This window comes from Ambystoma mexicanum, chromosome 6q, assembly GCF_040938575.1.
Source record: "Ambystoma mexicanum isolate Mex_15411 chromosome 6q, UKY_AmexF1_1, whole genome shotgun sequence".
Lineage (NCBI taxonomy): Eukaryota > Metazoa > Chordata > Amphibia > Caudata > Ambystomatidae > Ambystoma > Ambystoma mexicanum.
Genome location: NC_090937.1, coordinates 36,552,553 through 36,572,378, shown reverse-complemented (window position 1 = coordinate 36,572,378; position 19,826 = coordinate 36,552,553). Strand labels below are relative to the sequence as shown.

Below are 19,826 nucleotides of genomic sequence, written 5' to 3'. Positions count from 1 at the left end.
CTGGTAAATCCCTATGGGTCCGGCGGCAGCCTGCCGGTTTTACCGGCACGGCTACTGCCAGACTCGTAATGAGGCCCAATTATTGTGGTAATCTACCTTGGTAACACAACCCAGTTATAGCAACACTGAAATGCACCAGTGCCATCACAAAACGTTCTTCCCCTGCTGCATCCCTCACTCTCCCACCCTGTTTGTAGCATCTTTCTCTCATTTTCCCTTACTCTTATCTTCTCCTTGCTCTTTTTCTTTCCTCCAGCAGTCTAACGTCTGCATACCACTGGCAGGGGCAGAGTATGCAACTTCACAAATGGGCCTAGGCGATCTGAAGCTTCTACGATGGTGATTGGGGGCAGTACAGGAGCATATTATCATAACAGTAGCTAGCATAACATAGTCCCATTGGTAAAGTACATATCAGCTAGACCTTAGGAAACACATGAGGAATGTGTCATTTCAAGTGCACACTTCCTTGGGTCATTGTTCTCACTGATCCTTCATTACAATAACAGAACAAGGCTGAGATGTCTCAGATAGTAGCACACTTGGTCTGTGCGAAATCTGGGGGTGTATTACACTGACAACTGCAACATCCATTCATGGTATGAAGCATCTATTTTGGGCATCATGGCTAGCAGGTAAAGGATCACAAAGTCTCACTGTCTCATGCTGATTCCTCTCTGCTCAGTGTGAGGAGGTCTTGTTCTTCGAGCATGGGGATGGCCAGGGGACCGTGGGAGCCGGGGAAGACACTTACTACATGATGTAACCCATTGAGGTGGTACACAGTGGATACCCAGCATCTGCCAATCGTCCCAAACATGTTATGTCAGACTTGACCCCAAGAACCCTCCCCCCAACAATCTGTGCACACTGAACCCTTAGGCGGGCCTGATTTAGACAGCAAAAATAGAATCTCAGCAAGTGCCCCAGAGAACTCACAGGACATTTGCAAGCCCAATTACTTGGGAGACGAATCACTCAATATGCTTGTAGGTTCAGATGGGCATTGGGGAGCTTGTGAAGAGAACGCACAGAGAGTCAGGACACAGTATTTAGCAGCGCAGAGGGACGAGGCAGTGCAGTGCCATGTGGGTGCCATGACAGTTCATCCTAGGAATTAAGATGGCATTGGCTGTCTGTAGGACCTCAGCACCAAAGGCAATATAGCAATCCACAAGTGTGGCAAAGTGGAGAATGCACAACATGTGGAATAGAAACACGTGGGCAGGACCAAGTGAGGTAATTAAGCGAAATTGAACCCTGAATAAATGAGGAGGATGGGTCAACCAATCACAGTAATTTTTAGGCATAACTAGACAAACTGTGGAGTATAAAGGGAGGGTGGAAAAGCCAGAGAGCGAGGGAGTTGTGATGGGAGTGCAGGGAACTGCATCAGCTGCCACCATGGGTTGGAATACAGAGAGCAGGAAAGGAAGCAAATTCCATTAAGTCCTGTAACTCAGTACCTGAAAGGAACCTGGTAGCACAGAGAGAGAATGATGCAACTATACAGAGTATAGCCTACACTCTGGCCAAGGCGGGGACATTTAAAAGGATGTCATTTTCATAAGCGCACTGGAGCTAAGCCCAGGATTTGGCAAAGTCTTGTGAGTGCACGTAAGACAGCAGGGTTGTCAATAGCCAGCACAGGGCTTTGACCCAGACCTCTGGCAAGCACCAGAAATCCAGAGCAACACAGAAGTACACCAATTGAGGCTGCAGGGGACTCACACACAGGAGGACAACCCTTGGCCTATGAGTGAGAATAATTTCAGTCTGACAAGCAAAAAACCCTTGGTATATCCTAAGGCATGGTGGAAATAAGTCCTTGTCCGTAGGAGTATGGCTATAAAACCATAGAACAACCACTCATCGCACCGAATAATTGGGTTATAACTTAGCACACAGCATTTCATGGAGGATTATTCAAAATAATGTTTCTGCATCGAAGACTGCAGCATTATAATGAGAGACCCCCCTTAACCTGGGGAGTTCCTTCACTCCCCCCCAATCAAGAAGCCTGACAATATTTCGCTTTTGTATTCTTTTAGCGCTGGCCTTATTAAAGACTCAGATAGAGCTGCATAAATCTCTCCCTGTGCTCACAGTGAGCCAAGAACCAGGCCGGAGTTATAAAAAGAATCTATATTTGTTTTAATTATACGCTCAATGAATAATAATTGTGTTCAATCACAGCCACCTCATTTGTCTACATTTACTTTTATCTCTCAAACATGGAACACAGGCTAAAACTATTTTCCCATTAATCCCATTGTAAATCAATTTTCAATAATACTAATATGGCACAATGCTAGAACATAATATTCAACAATACTGGCAAAGAGATTCAGTATCAAAACATAAGTACCATATTTGTTTTGTGGAAAGTAGTTCACCTTCAAGGTTTGATGTATGGAGTTCCCTGTGCACTCAAAGTGCTAGCAGTTTAAATCACAGATTTGTAAAAATGCATATGCCAAATAGGACTTCACCAGAATTTAGTTTAGGATTAGAAACATGGCTAATTTAAATATAAGACATACATCACACGTTCAGTGTTGAATACATGAGGTCTCACTTAAGCAAAGCACTTCTCCCCCAACCACAAAAATCCAAGCATCAAATCATATGCAGCACCCTTCTGTTCAAAGTCCAGGTCTAGGAAGTGGGGACAGTTTAGAATTTTTCATTTGCAGACCTCCCCTCACTTAAAGGCCCATGTTGGGACAGTTTGGACAGTAAAATGGGGATGATTATGAATGTAGTTTTTTTTCCGATCCCCCATCACTTAAAGGCCTGTGTTGGGTACGTTGGACAGCAAAATGGGGATGATTATGAATTTTGGTTTTTCTGGACCACCTTCACTTAAAAGCCTGTGTTGGGGAAGTTGGACAGCAACATGGGGATGATTATACATTTTAGCTTTTCAGACCCCCCTCCCCCGCCCCCTCCCTTAAAGGCCTGTGTTGGGGAAGTTGGAAAACAAAATCGGGATCATTATACATTTTGGCTTCTCAGACCCCCCCTCCCCCGGCCCTTCACTTAAAGGCCTATGTTGGGGAAGTTGGGCAGTTTAGAAGTTTCTTTTGTGGGTCCAAGGACACACCATAGTTAAGTACAATGTTGAAAGAGTGGTGACGATTGGGAATTTCATTTTCAAGATAGGAAAACCTTTTATTTTAAAAAAGGTTTTTAGTAATGGGTTTCAGTTAAAGTTGGGGATTTTCATTTTAATGGTCATTATCTTTTGGTTTGAAAGGCAAGGTTTGGAGATGGCGACAATTATCAATTTAGTTTTGGTGCAAGTATATCTTTTGTTTAAAAACATGTTTTGGCAAGGGGTTCAGTTGGGAACATTCATTTAAGGAAGGGACACCCCTTCTCATTAGAGAAGTCAGGGGTGAACAGGAAAATCAAGGAACCCCAATTACTTTAAATTACTATCTTGTATCTTCCCACTAGGAGGGAGGGTGAAAGTTTTGAATTCTTCCAAGCTACCCCCTGCATCAATCTATTTGGGAGTTAATTAAATTAACCTACAGTCAAATATGCTAAGGGTCTACACAATTTTTTTCCCCACCGACTAATGGAAGAGAGTGCACTATGAAGGGGAATGGGTTAATTAAATATATCCCCATGCTAACATTTGGTTGGACAATCTACTTACTATTGGAATCCTCTGGGCTCTGCACTCATGGAGAATGGGCAGGACTTCACTGCTAGGGAAAACAGGATTCGGGCCAGCACTTCAGTGAAGGGAATTGCACAGTAATTCTCCCTATATGGTTCCAGGGAAGCCTCACAGCCACAGTTTTTTAGTCTCCCCTGCAATAGACAGCTCAGGGCCTCTTACAATATTCACCCAGGTGCAATTTCGGCACATCTCATTTGGTGATTTTTGGCAGCTCTCTATTAGTAATTTATTTTGTATCAGCTCTTTCCCTCTATCATAGTGTATTCACTTTGTATACCACTCATCATACCCACAAACTTAATAATCTAAGGAGGTAGCAATTTATTATCTCACAACCAGGATTTGACAGTTACCATTCTCTCTCCACCACCTGACTACCGATAGGTTCCGGGGGTGGTAACATTTAAATTATGGAAAAGGGAAGGGAGGAGAATAATCCACCATCTGGACTGGCATTTCTTTAATATGTCACTTTGCAAAATGTCACCTGTGAGGGTCCCTACAGTGCAACTATTTCTATTTTACAAATAATCATCATAATGTATATATTTTTGTGCTCCTCTCATTGTGACAAATCTATCTAGACATCTCTCATGTTCGCACCATGTTACCTGCGTAATTGGTATTTCTTTCTCAATTACATGAAAATGATAGCAGTGATTGCGATCAAACTTTACCAACAGTTATGTGATACATTTAGCCACTATTGTCCCTAGTTTCAGCTTCTTCCCGCTTTCTGAGGAGCTGTGATCACTTTTTGGCTAGGTACCAGAGTTCTGAAATTCTGACTTTTATGCGAATTACCCCCACAGAACCACCTTGAAATTAACTTTCAAATGACACCTCAATGGATCCAGGCTAGTTTCATTTCTTGGCAAGCATGTGACCAGAGCCTCCTCGACTGAATGTTTCTTTTTAAAGTTGGGGAAAAAGCCATTAGCCTCTTTGTTGTTTGAAGTTGGTGGGCTGAGGAGGTCCTTGGTCCTGTTATCTGAAGTTTACCAGAATTTTGATCTCAAAACCTACTATTTTATGTATTTTTCGCCACTCGGGGCTGACAGTCACTGTATTGCAGTTGTAAGCTTCAAAGGAATTCCCTTTCCAGATAAGGAAGCCTGCAGTGGGGGAAGTCATTTGCGTATCCTGCCCAGGGACCCACACATTGTCCTTGGCTGAAATGAACTTACATGTTGCATTTTCAAACATCAGCCTTTATTCTTTGAAATACTGTGTATTTTGCTTATCACAATTCACTTTGCTTTTGTGTCAGTGGATTTATTATTTCTTTGCACACAACATTGTTTTTTTAAATATGACAGCTGAAAGTACAGGGCTGTTTATTTTATTTATTCATAAAATATATATGTATTTATCTGCTGTCCATTTTTGTGTTGAAAATTGGGTCTAAGTTGTCATAGTGCACCGCCTTTTGATGGCTGGCAGTTCCACTGAAAAATGCTGCTTTTGTCTCTCAATCATCACTGGAATGTGAATTTCCAATCTGCACTCCGATTATCCTTTTTTAGCATTCTCTCTATTTCAACTGCAGAAAGACACAGACTTTCCTTAATCCACTGTTCCTTGTGTCATCTTCAGCAAAACTCATATGTTCATTCACCAGGCCCTCTCACTGTATTACGGTTTTTAGGCCTGTCATTTTCTTTAGGGTGCCTTGCCAGTAGATGCAATGCCTCTCACAGCAGAGACCCACTTGGCCTTTCAGTTCATATCAGTTATGGCTGTCATTTAACCCCACAAGTCAGAGGGCAATGGCGGCCCCTTTCAACCAAACAGTCCTCAATTGTTAAAGATTAATGTTTGGTTTAAGGGAACTGGAGATTCACTGGCATACGCATAGAGTACACCAACATTTGGGAGCCAGGGGAGACAACCTAAGGAAACAGAGAAGAAACCATTCTGCAGAGCAAGGCTCATTACACCAGAGAAATGTGTGACGTGTAACGCTACCCCAAAGAGCAAGAAGATCTACTCAGGAAATGTGTGGGGCCCTTAAGGTGGGTATGGATGAGACTCGAGTCACTGAGACTTGCACAGTCTTGCACCACAGGAAGTGATGACTGGTACCATTGGAACATGAACCTTAGAGGGCTGATAGCAAAGACATAAGGACTGGGAACAATGAGACTATTTGGATGGCAACCTAGCAGGCCTTTTATAGGTGCCCCAAAGCACACTTTAGTTAATTCTCAATCCTGATGTTTTTCAGACAGACATCCTAGAAGCTGTAGGAGAATCACTTAAGCCATTCCTGTTGAGATTTACCTAAAGGGCCTGAAAGCCTGGTCAGAGGAAAGGATGAAGTATTGGTTAGGAGTTCAATCCCTTTCTCGTCCGAGACCTAAATGTTTGCCAATGCCAGAGAGGCTATCTGCCATTTTTGAGTGCCTTACTCTGCTTTGCAGGCCTTCACCTATCCCTTCTTTGTCACATTAGAAGATTCAAGCTGTGTTGTAGCACACAACCAGGCCATGTTATTGTTTTGCATTCTGGGACTTGCAGTCCTGCATTTGGAATTGGGAAGACACACGTTAAGATCCCAAAATGGAAAGAGTAAAGCTGCGACAGAATGAGGTGATTTCCCATGACCTGGCAGGGCTCTGTCTGAGGATCTCTGAAGACAGAGCTGGAGACCCCCAACATCTGCTGCTCTATGGGCGGCAGAAGCTTTACAAAGAAAGCGGTCTTGAAAGTGCTCACATCATTTAAAGACTAGCGCATCAACATGCGGACATGGGAAGTGCCCCTAAAATGAGAACATCACAGTCGGCCCAGTTCAAAGGCTACTCCTGAGTACTGATGTATTGCATCATTTTTTGACACTTGAAATCAAACAGAATTGTAGTAGAGGCGTCAAAGGCGATGCAGGCGGTGTTGCCGGGTTTCAATGAGCATCTCTCTGAAGTGGCTTTTACCCTTTCGTGGGAGCACAGGCAGTTTTACTGTAAAGTGGATCTGTGACCCTGGAAAACATGGTGATAAGAGAACAGTAAAAGGGAGCAACAAGAGTTCAGGCCGGGTTCATAAGGCCATCAGAGGGGCCTTGGAGGACAGTGCAAGCTTATTATGGCTTGTTGAGCTTTGTGCAGGTCAACTATGAATTTTTCAGATTCCTTCTAATGCTTCTGTAACTAGAACTACAAGTAACATTGTCTGCTCCCATGTAGAGTTATTTATTTATGTGTGTTTAACAATATAGCTAGAGGCTACCAAAATAACAAGTTGCACTATATAAGGCCACTTCATATCACAAAGTATCGAAGGCACATCATATTAGAAATCAACAGAGACGATTAAAGCGGTACACAGTGCAAAATGGTCTAAAAACACCATCTGTGTTCAAGGAACATCCAACAAATAATGCAAAGGCGCACAAACTCACCGTTTCCTCCTCCTTGCTGAGCAGTTTGGCGCAGGAAAGGAAATCTTCATACTTGGCGAAAGGGATGACAGGCTCCGGAAGCTCCCGGAGGTAGAGCTTGAGCAGCGACGCCACTGTGTGCACATCGGTGTTACTAAAGGCAAACAGAAAGAGAATTGGGCATGTGGCTATTCATCGGTCAAGTTTGGACATTTCGATGCACATTTAGCCCAAATAGGACACATATTCAAAATACGAGGATTCTTCGACTGGCGGGTGAATTCATATTTCATCTTCTGTTGCTTTTGACTGTGAGAGGCACATCTTTACATTTTTAGGGCGGGAAGCCCCTCAGAAATCACAAACAATTCTCGTTTTTCGTCCCATTAGGAAGGTCTGGATACATGGGGATATATCGACAGTAAGGCAAGTGAAGGGTGGCGATTCCTGAGGAGAGAGTGTCACGCCGTTTGCAAGTGCCTTTGCCCGGTTGAAAAGGAACATCTAAATGCCGAGTGATTTGCTTGTGTCTGTGACCCTTGTGAAGTTTGGTCACAATCTAATCTCTGCTGTGTTTGGCAATAACGCTTTGACTGCTGCCCCAGATGCAGGCCCAGCTCCCTCGGTGCTAGAACAAGAAAGGGGACTGTGACAGAGGAGACATTCACAGTTCCACATCAGTCCCAGCCACAGGAACAGACATGCTAGGGCAATTTCCCTATGGACAGGCGTACCAACAGAAACCCCAACACACGTGCTTCTGCTTGTCAGTCATCATCATTGAGCTGAAGCAGTGTCTCGAAAGGCGCAGAGCAGGGGCCCGGGTACGGATTGCCCTTCTTACTTAGGATGGAACCCTAAGGGTTCAAATGTGTCAACATTGTGGGAGCCCCTCTTCTCAGACCGAACAGACACATACATGTCTTCTCTATGGGATGGTTCCCATTCAGGAAGGCCTACAGCCACGTTTTAACTCACTGTACCCTACGCAAGGGGGAATATCTATCTGAGGACCGTCCCTATGGGCAGAACCAGACTGATCTGCAAGGGACATTTATCCTCTGTGAAAGTCAGAGTCTGCCAAAACCTGATTGCAAACCATTCTGCTTGGGGTTTCCCTCTGAGTAATAAGGGTAACCTAGGCATGGACCGCTTGCTTTCTGTGCCAGACACCCAGCTTCACCTCCCTGAGGACAACCAACACAACAGAAACATGTGTAATGGGGTTGCCGTTGGTTCTCTTGGTCAGTAAGAATTTCTCGGAATGTTGCTGTTGGACTGTCTTTGTGGGCGAGACCAGACAGATATGCAAATGTTAATTTATTTTATGTGGGGAAAAAAAGGTGTAAACTAAAACATGGTTGTAGAACCTTCTGAGTGGGAACCATCCCAGAGAACAGGCTATTTAGCTGTGTTCATTCTCAGTAAAGAGGCTCCCCCAATTTAGCAAATTGGAAATGCTTTGGGTTTCACTCTGAGTTAGAACTGTAATCCAGACGTGAACCCCTAGATTAAGTAGAAACATGTGTTGTGGGTTACGTTTGCACTTTTATGCAGAGGAGAACAGCCTGGCATGTCTTTGGGGGCGGGTCCAGATTCGTATGCAAATGGAGAACCGCTATGAAAGGTATAATGAGGTGAAATGTGGTTATACACATTCCATAATAGTAAAACCTCCAAGGAGCTGGTTATTTGGGTTGGTTCAGTCACAGTAGAGGGGCTCCTACAATCTTGCAAAATTCTCACCGGAACAACGCCTATGTGTAAAACCTAAAAAATGATGGTTGCGTGGGCGTAGGGACTTCAAAAATATTATTTACACTAAAAGAACACAGCACCGAAGAATATTATGCACATTGTAACATTGTAAATAGGAAACTACAAGAGAAAATGGTCAAACCTTAAATAGGTAATACCGTGTTACCCTGAGTTGAGTTGGTAATCCATAGTTGCCATTTTTCTGCCTAGGATTGCAACACGTCTCAGGCAGGCGATATTTAACTATGCGTGACTGCAGTTCATTGTTCTGAAACTTGATTTCTTCAAATCGCAATAATATACCAATCACGTCAAGCTCAGGACCCGAGTTCCATGTATCTGGAATGTCACAAAACAGCTCCCAAAAAAGGACTACTCGAATACCATTGAGAAGAAAAACCAGAAACCCTCGACTGGAGCACTGCGCTGCAGTGATCAGCTGTTAGTTTTGGCATTCTTAGAGTGTGGAAATTATTATAAAAACAGAAATGCTTAATTGAAAATTCCGCAGTTTCAAATTACGATGTGTTGTTGTCTTTTGTTTACATAGTGGAGGAAAACAGGTGAGCAAAGCAAATCCACAGATGTTTTCTTTGTGAAATTTACTTCTCCGCCACTTCACCGTTCAGCGCCACTAGATGGCGCAATTGCAAAGGAAATATCTTTTTTTTAAATTTTTTTTTTAAAGCGATCGTGTTTTGTTGCAAAGGACAGGCCAATTTGCGCCAAGACGAAATAGGTTTGCGTTCCTTAACTCCTGCATGCCTTGAAAACTATACATGCAGAGCTTAAGTAGAAAAAAAAAGTGCAGGTACTCACTAAACTACATTCTGGCGCAGCGCTATCGGTGCCACCGTTTCGGTGCGGCATCTTGGCACAGGTCCCTTTTAGTCACACCCTGTTGTTTTCAGGCAATGCCCAGTGAGAATAAATTATGTGCCAAGGATCACATAGTTTGGTAAAGAAGTGTTTCTGGAATCCTTCCAGTTTGATGTTACGCAATGTGTTAAGAAAGTTTGAAATAATCTATCAAATGAGACTTTCTTTTTTGCATATCAGACTAGCAGATATCACAGCTTAACTGTAAAGAAGGGGAGTTTTATTATTGCTCGCTTTCATTGCCTAATGAGAAATTAGGTAGGTAACTGGTGCTGTTTGCGAGTTTTCAGTCGAAAACGTTCCATCACAACTCCAATTATTTAAACATTTACATATTAGAATAGGAATAGGAACTGCTAATAACAATGAAACGTCTTTAAAAAGTAATTTCCCAGGCTTTCCAGAGCAATCCCAGAACATCATATACACCAGTTGTAACAGGTGAAGCCGACTTAGCGAAACAGTGTTCCGCGCCAGTGTCTCTCCTTGTCTTCTGCAGGGGGGCTCTGAAGGAGACATTATGGGCACTGCGGGTGGTGCAGAGAGGACGGTGAGTAGGGAGAGGGCGCTGCTTTCCCCAGCAAAGGCTGAAGAAGCTTGGTCCCTTTAAATTGTGATGACATGAAATGAAAAGCTTTAATTTTTCGCCTCGCAACATAGTTGAGTGCCGGTACTCTCTTTCAGGCGTTTAGAAATGCAGGTGCTCAAATGCTCAAAAATAAGAAGTGCTGGTACTGAGGGCTGGGTATGATGTCCCATTTGAAGCACTGCATACACGTTAGACACGTACACAAAAACATTGGCATGCAGACATACATGCAGTGCTTCAAATCTAAACACAGAAGTGCATGCACTCACGATCCCAGAGTACCGTCTTCCCGTTGACAAGTGCTGGTACTCCTCCATTGAAAGTATTGACCCCCCTGTTAAAAAGTGACACTACTATGCATTTCAAAATAAATATACTGCAAGTATTCAGGAGCGGAAATCACTTGCCCATTTAAACCACTGCATACATTCATGCACACACACAACAATCACACTTAGGCGTCAGCTCCTGTACTGACTGCCATGTGGACAAAAGGCACACTCTCTCTCTCTCTCTCTCTCTCCCCGTCTCTCTCTCTGTCTCTCACTTTCTCTCTATCTCCCTCTCTTTCTTTCTCTCTCTCCCTCTCTCTTAATCTCTCTCTCTCTCTCCCCCTCTCTCTCTCTCTCTCCTTTTCTGTCTCTCTCTCTCTTTCTCTCTCTCTCCCTCTCTCTCTGTCTCTGTCTCTCTCTCTCTTTCTCTCTCTCTCTCTCTCTCTCTCTCTCTTTCTCTCTCTCTTTCTCTATCTATTTCCCTCTCTCTCTCCCTGTCTCTCTCTCTCTCTCTCCATTTCTGTCTCTCTCTCTTTTTCTGTCCGTCTCTCTCTTTCACCCTCTCTATCACTCTCTATCACTCTCTTTCTCTCTCTCTCTGTCTCTATCTCTCTCTGTCTCTCTCTCTCTCTGTCTCTCTCTCTCTCTCCGTCTCTCTCTCCGTGTCTCTCTCTTTCTCTCTCTCTCTCTCCATCTCTCTCTTTCTCTCTCTCTTCCGGTCTCCCCCTCTCTCTCTTTCTCTCTCTTTTCGGCACTGAAACATATGTCAACTGGATCACATGCGATGTTATGCCTCCTCGGTGTAGTGGCAGCTGACCGCAGAGCACAAAGCCTAAAATAGGAAGTACGTACACAAACAGCGTCGCGCGTGCCTTCCAAGGCATTAGTCACTGCAATAGTCGGATATTAGTCAAACATATTCATCACCGTGGCGGGATGTAAGGTGACGAGTAGACGGAGACTGGAAAAATGAAGAGGGCATATTTCATAGCGCTCAATGAAAGCCATGCCCAGTTCTCTAACGCTTCCAATGGCGGGGGCGTGGGGGTTGGGGTCAGGGGGTGGGTCTTTTTTTTACAACAATGACTCCATGAGATGGTTCTGATAAGTCGCTCCAAACCTGGAGACTATGACCACAGAGAGCGTCACTCGTTTGTCAATCCTGAGTCTGAATCTGTTGCCAGGAATGTTTCGCAGGGAGGACGGGTACAAGTGATGGGCTCCTCTCCCAGGCGCCCCTCCCCCAAACACCCAACATTGTGTCATGATGCTGAAATGTAATAAGGTGATAAGCACTGATCACCCGAGCAAAAGACAAAGGCCCACACTACATAATAGATCACCACTTCTGGGGTATTTTGCACTAGCACAGGAAGGGTTTGGAATGGGACCAACAGGCGGGTGTGGACCTTTGGAAGTAGCTGTTAGAAGTTATGTTGATGTTTTATGTCTGTCCGTTTATATAGCACGAATGGCCTAAGCAGGGGTGACCAGCTGTGGCAAAAACAGAAATACAGAAAGAATAAGAATGGGCAAAGCAGTACAACCTATTCATTAAGCTGAGATATATGCCAGAGGGACCACTTTCATGGTGCAAAAGGGTGGGTCTTTGGCCTCTTACTAAAGATCATGAAGTGACCCAGCCTTCTCAGTTATTTGCTGGGAACAGAAAAGCACATTTTCAGAGAATTAGCTTCATGAAAGTGGCTTTGGCTCAGCCAAGAAGATACATCCATACACAAGGCCTGGGTGGAATTCAAAATGTCAGCTCCATATACAAGTCTACAGAATGTCCCACTGTGCCACAGTCCATTCACTTTATAAGTATGCCAAAAGTAGATTTACTTGAACAATATCAACATTAAATTACACATTTCAGAACATATTTTAAAATCACGGAAACCAAATTTCAGAACTATTGACATTGCCTCTGAGGTTTCCAGTGATGCAAACCATGTGCAGGGGAATAATGATTGCAACAGTTCACAAACGTGTTGTATCTCTGATGGAGTCAGATGGAATTATGTGTTCTGCTGACTTTTTCTGTTACTACTCAGTGTCATAGAAGCAGATTGCATATCTGTTTTTCTCTTCAGCAAACAGCTGCTGATTATTGTTGGTTTTAAAGCTGGAAAGGATACAACATAGCGTGGTGAACCCCACTGTTTGCCAAGCCCATGTAAATGCTACATTTATAGAGCATCAAACTGCCATTGTTTTGACTTCAAAACACTGTGGGTTTTCTGGGAATCAGTAGGTGGTAGTCTGAACACTACATGATAAGACTACACATCACATTGTGGAGACGTAGCAATTGCTTTGGCAGAGATTATTAGAATTGTAACCACGTGTTTAACAGTTATGCGTTGGGTGGGGCATAATGGGTTTTGAGCAGACAGTGAAAGCGTGATTGCTGCCATGAAAACCGAATTTAGGTCATGGTATTAGGCCTCCTATGGGAATCATGTACTAAAAAGGTGCCGCAAGCAAAGTGAGCTAGGATGTATGTATCTATACCAGAGCAACCAATCACAGATGCAGGCTCTGCAATGACACGATAAACTGCACATTAATTGCAGCCACAATATTGCTCTTTACTTTCAAAACGGTCACCCTCGCCCGTCACTTTTTCCAGCTCATTCCCTCACTAAGGCAAAGCAAGGAAAATGATCTAGAAAAAGGCAGGACAATGCCCCCCGCCTCCCTCTCCATACTCATGATAGGAGTAATAATGAATACAAGATGCATTGACGCTTGAGCTTTTGGATATCCCAGTATGGCGCTGGAGTGGGATTTGCCTTCTATATTCTTTACTCATTGCATTCCAGATAAAAGATCAGAAAAACAAGTGTGACATCAGGTACAAAATACACTGTAAACTGCTGTGATTATGTCACTGATTTAACATAGTTATAATGTGATTAAAACAATTCTGTTAATATGTGGATTGTATGGCTTTTATACCGAAATAAATCGTTTACCATGTAAACTGGTATGGTAGCATACACATCACTTTTGTGAAATATTGAACCGTAAAGGACTAAGCATATAGACTGTCATGGGTATAGAACCATTAATGGCACAAAAAATAATGTCAAAAGGGTCCCTCATATGCACTGCAGTCCCATTTCTCCAGGCTCACTTTGTCAGAAACGTGTGGGGTTGAACTGCAGACCCCAGACAAAAAGGAAACTGCATTCGGCTAGGTTGGGCCTAAAATGCAGAGCATTGAAAACAGACAGAGATGACTGGCAGTCCGAAAGGGGCCGCATTTCATTCCCAAATTCCACATCAAAATGCTTTTCCAGATAAATAATATTAAATTGGCCTAGGCATGCAGAAATCGTGTTTTGGAAAGGTGAAAGCATAGTTTTGACTGGCAGAATGAAAGTCCATCAATTCATTCTCAAACTGCAGTACAGGAAAATACAGTTTCCTTGGATAAAAGGAGAGCAGCATGGAAAAATAAAGACATTTGCATTTGGGATTGAACGGAACTGCTTAACAGTGAAAGCACCCGTGCCAGTTTAAGATAAAGTATAATTTAAAGATGACCATTAATGGCATAGCACAGCAGAAGTATGCATATGGTTGGAGGTCAAGTATTAAAAGGCCTCCTGTTTAAAAATAAATGGTAGCATGTGAGGAAAAAAGCGCTCGAAGAAAGAGCATACTCAAAGGAAGTCAACCGTTTGTGACTAATAAGCAAGCAATTGGCAAATAAAGATTGGACAACAAGGGACACAAATTATTAAGAAACCAACATTAATATTATACAATTGACTCAAATAAGTAAAAAACATGAATTATTACCAGAGATAATGATGTACCCAACACACAAGGGCATGCGACTAATCTAGTCAACATTTCTTGTTCCCCATTTACAGAATTGACATTACAATTGGCTCAAAATTGGTATTAAATCCCTCCTGATGAACCATCCAAAAAAGATGAGGAAACACGTGTAGAGGGTGCGAAACAAATAGCCATGACAACAAATTGCTACAACCTCAGGGTGTGAAACAAATAGCAATGACAACAAATTTCCAAAACCTGGTATGGAGAAAAACAATTGTTTAAATTGGTGAAGAAAATCCTGTCAATGAAAATGAATTGCATGATTTAGAGGGTGTGAAACAAATAACAATGACAACAAATTGCTAAAACCTGGTATGGAGAAAAAACATTGTTTAAATTGCATGATTTAATTACAAATATAATGAATTTGGAGTGCATCAGTGGAGTACTTGTGTTGTTTTTTTGTAACATTTTAACTTTGACACTGGTCAGTCGCAGTGTCTCAAGCTCCAGGTGCAGCAAACAAACAATCAGACCATAACAACCTAATACATTTGAAGAATAGGAAGCTCGCTACAGACTGAAATTTTCAAATAAATACTTTTGGAAAAATAAAGACATTTGCATTTGGGATTGAAAGGAACTGTTTAACAGTGAAAGTACCTGTGCCAGTTTAAGATAAAGTATAATTTAAAGATGACCATTAATGGAATAGCACAGCAGAAGTACGCATATGGTTGGAGGTCAAGTATTAAAAGGCCTCCTGTTTAAAATAAAATGGTAACATGTGAGGCATCAGTTTCTTCTCAGGGGAATTGGCATCTGTTTCTGTTCAGGGGAAATGGCTTTAATTTCTATTCAGGACACTCAAACTGTAACCCTACCCCTATCTTCTATCTATCTCAAACATCTTCTAAAGCCACAGCAGGGACGAAGAAGGAATGTATAGTGGGTTAGGCCTGCTTTTCGAATGCTAATGGATTAATTGGAGGCAAAAACCAACAAAGACAGCAATTGTCCAGATCTCATGTTGAGTAGTGAAACACAACTTAATGTGCAATTGAAGTCAAAATATGCATATATGTTTAGAGAATGTTTAGAAATTGCCATTAGTTTAGATGGACAATTATATTTACTTCATTTTCTCAGGAACTGTAAATCACACAGTAATGGTTCAAATATTATGAAAATAGTATCTGGCCTATCTGTTGATTTAACTCTCCTAAGAAGTCAACTTTGGGAATAAAAGTAACAACCTAAAGTGTGGTTATGACTTCCAAGTAAATGTCACGAAGCAGAGATTTTGGGAGTTGCTAGCTTTTCAAATTAGACACATGTAACTGTTATAATCTTTGAATAAATCATACATATATATAGTTACGCTTAACTGTAAACAAATAAAATATTTGCCATGTTAGAGTTTGAAGTGCAAAATGTAAAGGTGTACAAAAGTTAATTTTAAGTGGGAGGACCTGCCCTTCTGAATGCGGCCTTGGCAACTGAACTGGCCAATCAAACAGAAAAGGGTCAGCCTTGGGCAAGGGGATAGAAAATAGTTGTCCAATCCCAGTCAAACGCCAATAAACTGGCATCTCATAATTTAGACATTTTGTGGTTGGTTTGGGTGTTATAAGGAGATGCACAATGGAAATCATGGAGACTGCCTGAAATTACCTGGGACGAAATTGCTGATAGGAATGCTGGAGGACACCAGTAGAGGGGGACAAAGGATTGGGCCTATGATCAAGGAGTGTGGAAAATATCAATGACTGAGGTTGGATTCTGATGGTCCTTGCGCTGTATCTGAAAGATGACCTTAGCCTGGATGTCCTTTTCCCTGAACACGAACCCAGAGATATTTATGTATGTAAACTTGTACAGGAAAACCATGTCTTGTGGGGATCTTTTTGATTCAACAGTTTTCCCATTATTGATTGGGTTGGCAAACAAAGGTGATCATTAGTATTTTGCCTAAACAATCATGTAATTAATTTCCACATAGCCAAATTACACAAGGTGATTTTGTTGGGATTTGAAATTAACAACATTGCTCCAGTGTAGATAGAAATATAGTCTGTAAAGTAATTGGGTACTGCTATTTAGTTCTGCCAACCCCAAAAAGGGAGGGGTACTTTGAAAAATAAATTTCCTACTGCTTCCCATTCCCCTGAACCCTGCCTTAAAGCAGAGGGGTTCCAAATGATCAACAGAATACCCGGAGTTTTGAGGGTTGAGACAGAACAGTGTCTTCCCACAGGTAAACAAAGTGGACTTACTAATTTAGAAGCTCACCTTCTATTGAAAGTGAGAAAATAGCTCATGAGAGAAGGGAGATTTTGCCCTGCATAGTGGTGAAAGAAAAAGGGCTTCAAATATGCATGAACAGTGTTTGTGTTGAATTGTTTGTTGTGCTATAAGATGTCCAGCATTGCTACGAATGCTGATTAAGTTAGAAAAAAACTGCTAGCAAGTGTGCAGGAAGATTATAAAGACAGGGTGCAGCATGTGTGAACCTGCCTTTGCCAATAGGGAAGTACTGCATATTATGTAAATTAGACTTCATATAAGCTAGAATGTTGAGCTTAGGACCTTGTCATGTTTCAAGGTTCTATATGCTATTAAAAGTGAACCCCAGTGCTTTGACTGTACGTATTGTGGGGCTAAGGAGTTTGTGATCTGTGTTGTCCTGAACCAACCTCTATTTTCAAGTTGTAAAAAAATAGTTATTAGGAAAGAAATGCATTTGAGCCGCGGAGTGAGGCGGCGTGATCTGGGATTATGTACAAATATTAATTTCCTATTCTGTAATAAATATATATTCTTTCTTTGCACTGGTCTGCATTTTGGCTTACCTGTTGCAAAAGGGTGAGGGATCAATGCAGTACTAAATGAGTCACAGACAGGATTAGATTGAACTGAAAAGGAATATTGGTGTGGCGCAGAATTCCCTGCATCGACGGTTGCCACATAAATATTCCTAACAAATGTCAGTGTTCCTGAAAATACTTAATTGTGGAGGGAACCACATGTGCTGTCATTGTGCAGGCTCATGAATAGTGGTGCTGTTTAACCTGAAGCCAAGGCTCGAGGGTGGAAGACTTTGGGAGTTCAAAAGAGTGAGAGAAGAACGTGTATCATGCCATTTGTAGAATAATTTGGATTCAGAATGTGCTCTGTGACAATTAATACAATCATGTTCACATTCTCCACCAATACGCAGATGACACAAAGATCTACCTAGGGCTATCCTCCATCATAGACATCCACCGGCTCAAGACCTGACTCACATTAATCCAGTCCTGGCTGTCCAGTGGTTACCTGAAGCTCAATCCCATCAAGACTCCTACTGGCAAGCAACAACACAGAACACCCTGACATCCAGACCTGGCTCTCTGCTATGAACCTCCAGTGCTTAACACCCCCTCTAGCCACCTGTGCCAGGTCACTTGGGTTCAACACCAACAGACACCTCACGTTCAAACAGCACATAGCATGGTAGAAACAAATGGCTTATTACCAACTTTCTCTACTGCTGAATATTAAGACCTTCATCCCAGAAAACAACTTTAGATCCACTGTCCTAGCCTTGGTCCTCTCCCTCCTCGATTGTGGCAATGCCCCTTTGGAAGGCCATCCAGTGACTACCATAAGACCCCTGAGATGTGTTCTGCATTGTTCAGCAAGAGTCATTATAAGACTATAAAATTCAACCACACAAAGACGACCCTCATATAACTGCAGTGGCTCCTAATGCAAGCATGTATCTTCTTCAAATCCTGTTGCATCATCTACAAGGCTGTCACCCTGAAGTGCCGAAGCTACCTCACTGAAAAACGAAGCATCTTGGAGGCCTGTGATCCACCAGAAGTAATTAAATGTGCAGACTTGAACTTCAATGGTGCAGGAAAGAACAAAAACAGAAGCAGGCCTTCTCTGTCTATACTCCAAGGCTCTGGGACCTCCTCCCCATCAACATTAGCCTTGTCCCATTGTTTTGACAGTTCAGGAAAGAGCTCAAGAGCTTCCTCTTGAAGGAATGGCTCCTGTCTAACACCAAAGTCCACAAACCCTGCACTTCCCACCCTACCAGAGACTCTGTGATCTGCTCCTCATTGTCTCCTTCCCTGGTTGCATATAGATCCCTTGCAGACAATTGCACACCCTCGCCCTCCCATTACCTCCCTGCTCCCTTTTCACTGCTTCCCTCTCTGTGATCTTACCTCTATGATTGTAAAGCTCTCTGTCGCCATCTGAAGGTAAGTCAGCACTCATCAAAAATCATACAATTATTAATAATTTATGAATTTCACCACAAGAGTCGTGCATCACTTTGAATGATGAAAGTTATTAATTAAATACTTTTTTATGGTATAATCCAAGAACAGGATTTTACACAACACATATTTAAACACATATTCATAAATAAATAAATATCTATATATATATATATATGTATATATATTCAGAATACAAAATATAAAGGTTTAAAATATATAACATATAATACAACATTAACATAGTATCTAGTACAACAATACAATAAAACAAAAGGGTGTAGTCTGGTTCTACTAATATTAGTATCGATATTGCTATGATACCTGAGGTAGTGGCGTCATTTGTGTCCATACTCTGAAGAGTGCAAGCTGCAAGCCAAGAGATTCAGTATTCAGACACATGTACCAGAATTCATCCTCCTTAGTTGCCTCATAATTATGGACCCATTTTTCATATGCATTCATATATATAGGGCCCATTTTTGGGCAAAGGGTTAATACGTGTCTAGAGGTTTCCAATGCTCCTGCCCCCTGGCAAATACGGCATAACCTGGCCTCCCGAGAGATCTTCAATCGAGGGCCTATGATAGTGAGAACCGGTAGCTGGTTAGTTCTCAGTTTTAATAGGAAATGTCTTACCCAAGGGGCCGGGCTTAGTAGCAGGTAGGGCTGTGGTTTTAAATATCTATGTGAGACATACCTGACCGCCTCATATCCCTTCAATTTGGACAAATGGTCTGAGTTAGCACACCAGTCCAACTTGTTCAACTTGTCCTCAAATGCCTTTTTTGATGGATATATGTAGTTCACTCAGTTTTGCGTAGGGCCAATCAATTTCCCTGAAAAGTGATTCATTCAGGTCTTTATAGTTCAAACCACGTGGGCGATTTTCCATCTCACCGTTTTTTCCCGCCAGGCTCAATAATTTACAGCTGGGCTCTGCACGAGATTTTAGATAAAAGGCACCCCGAGCCCGCAGTGCCCTACCTTTCAGGGAAATGAGGCCCAATTCTAGCCAGAGGTATTGTATCAAACAGGAAGGTCCCAAACCAAGCACCATACGCCAATAATGACCTTCTAGTATGTTTAGCCAAGTAAGATCTTGCATAGCTAGAGCCTCCAAACCATACAATACTGCAGGTACAAAGCATTGATGGTAGAGTTTCAATATACCAGCCATACT

The 19,826-nt window shown here is 42.3% G+C and overlaps 1 protein-coding gene across 8 annotated transcripts in view; it reads right to left on the bottom strand.

Annotated features, from left to right (window-relative positions):
• Positions 1-19,826, bottom strand: part of ARHGAP24 (Rho GTPase activating protein 24) — a 1,622,143-nt gene that overhangs the window by 25,930 nt on the left and 1,576,387 nt on the right. For all 8 annotated transcript variants that reach the window (XM_069630408.1, XM_069630414.1, XM_069630413.1 and 5 more), the window contains one exon: positions 7,095-7,227. In XM_069630408.1, coding sequence (XP_069486509.1) covers positions 7,095-7,227 — 133 coding nt within the window. The remainder of the gene's footprint in view (positions 1-7,094; positions 7,228-19,826) is intronic.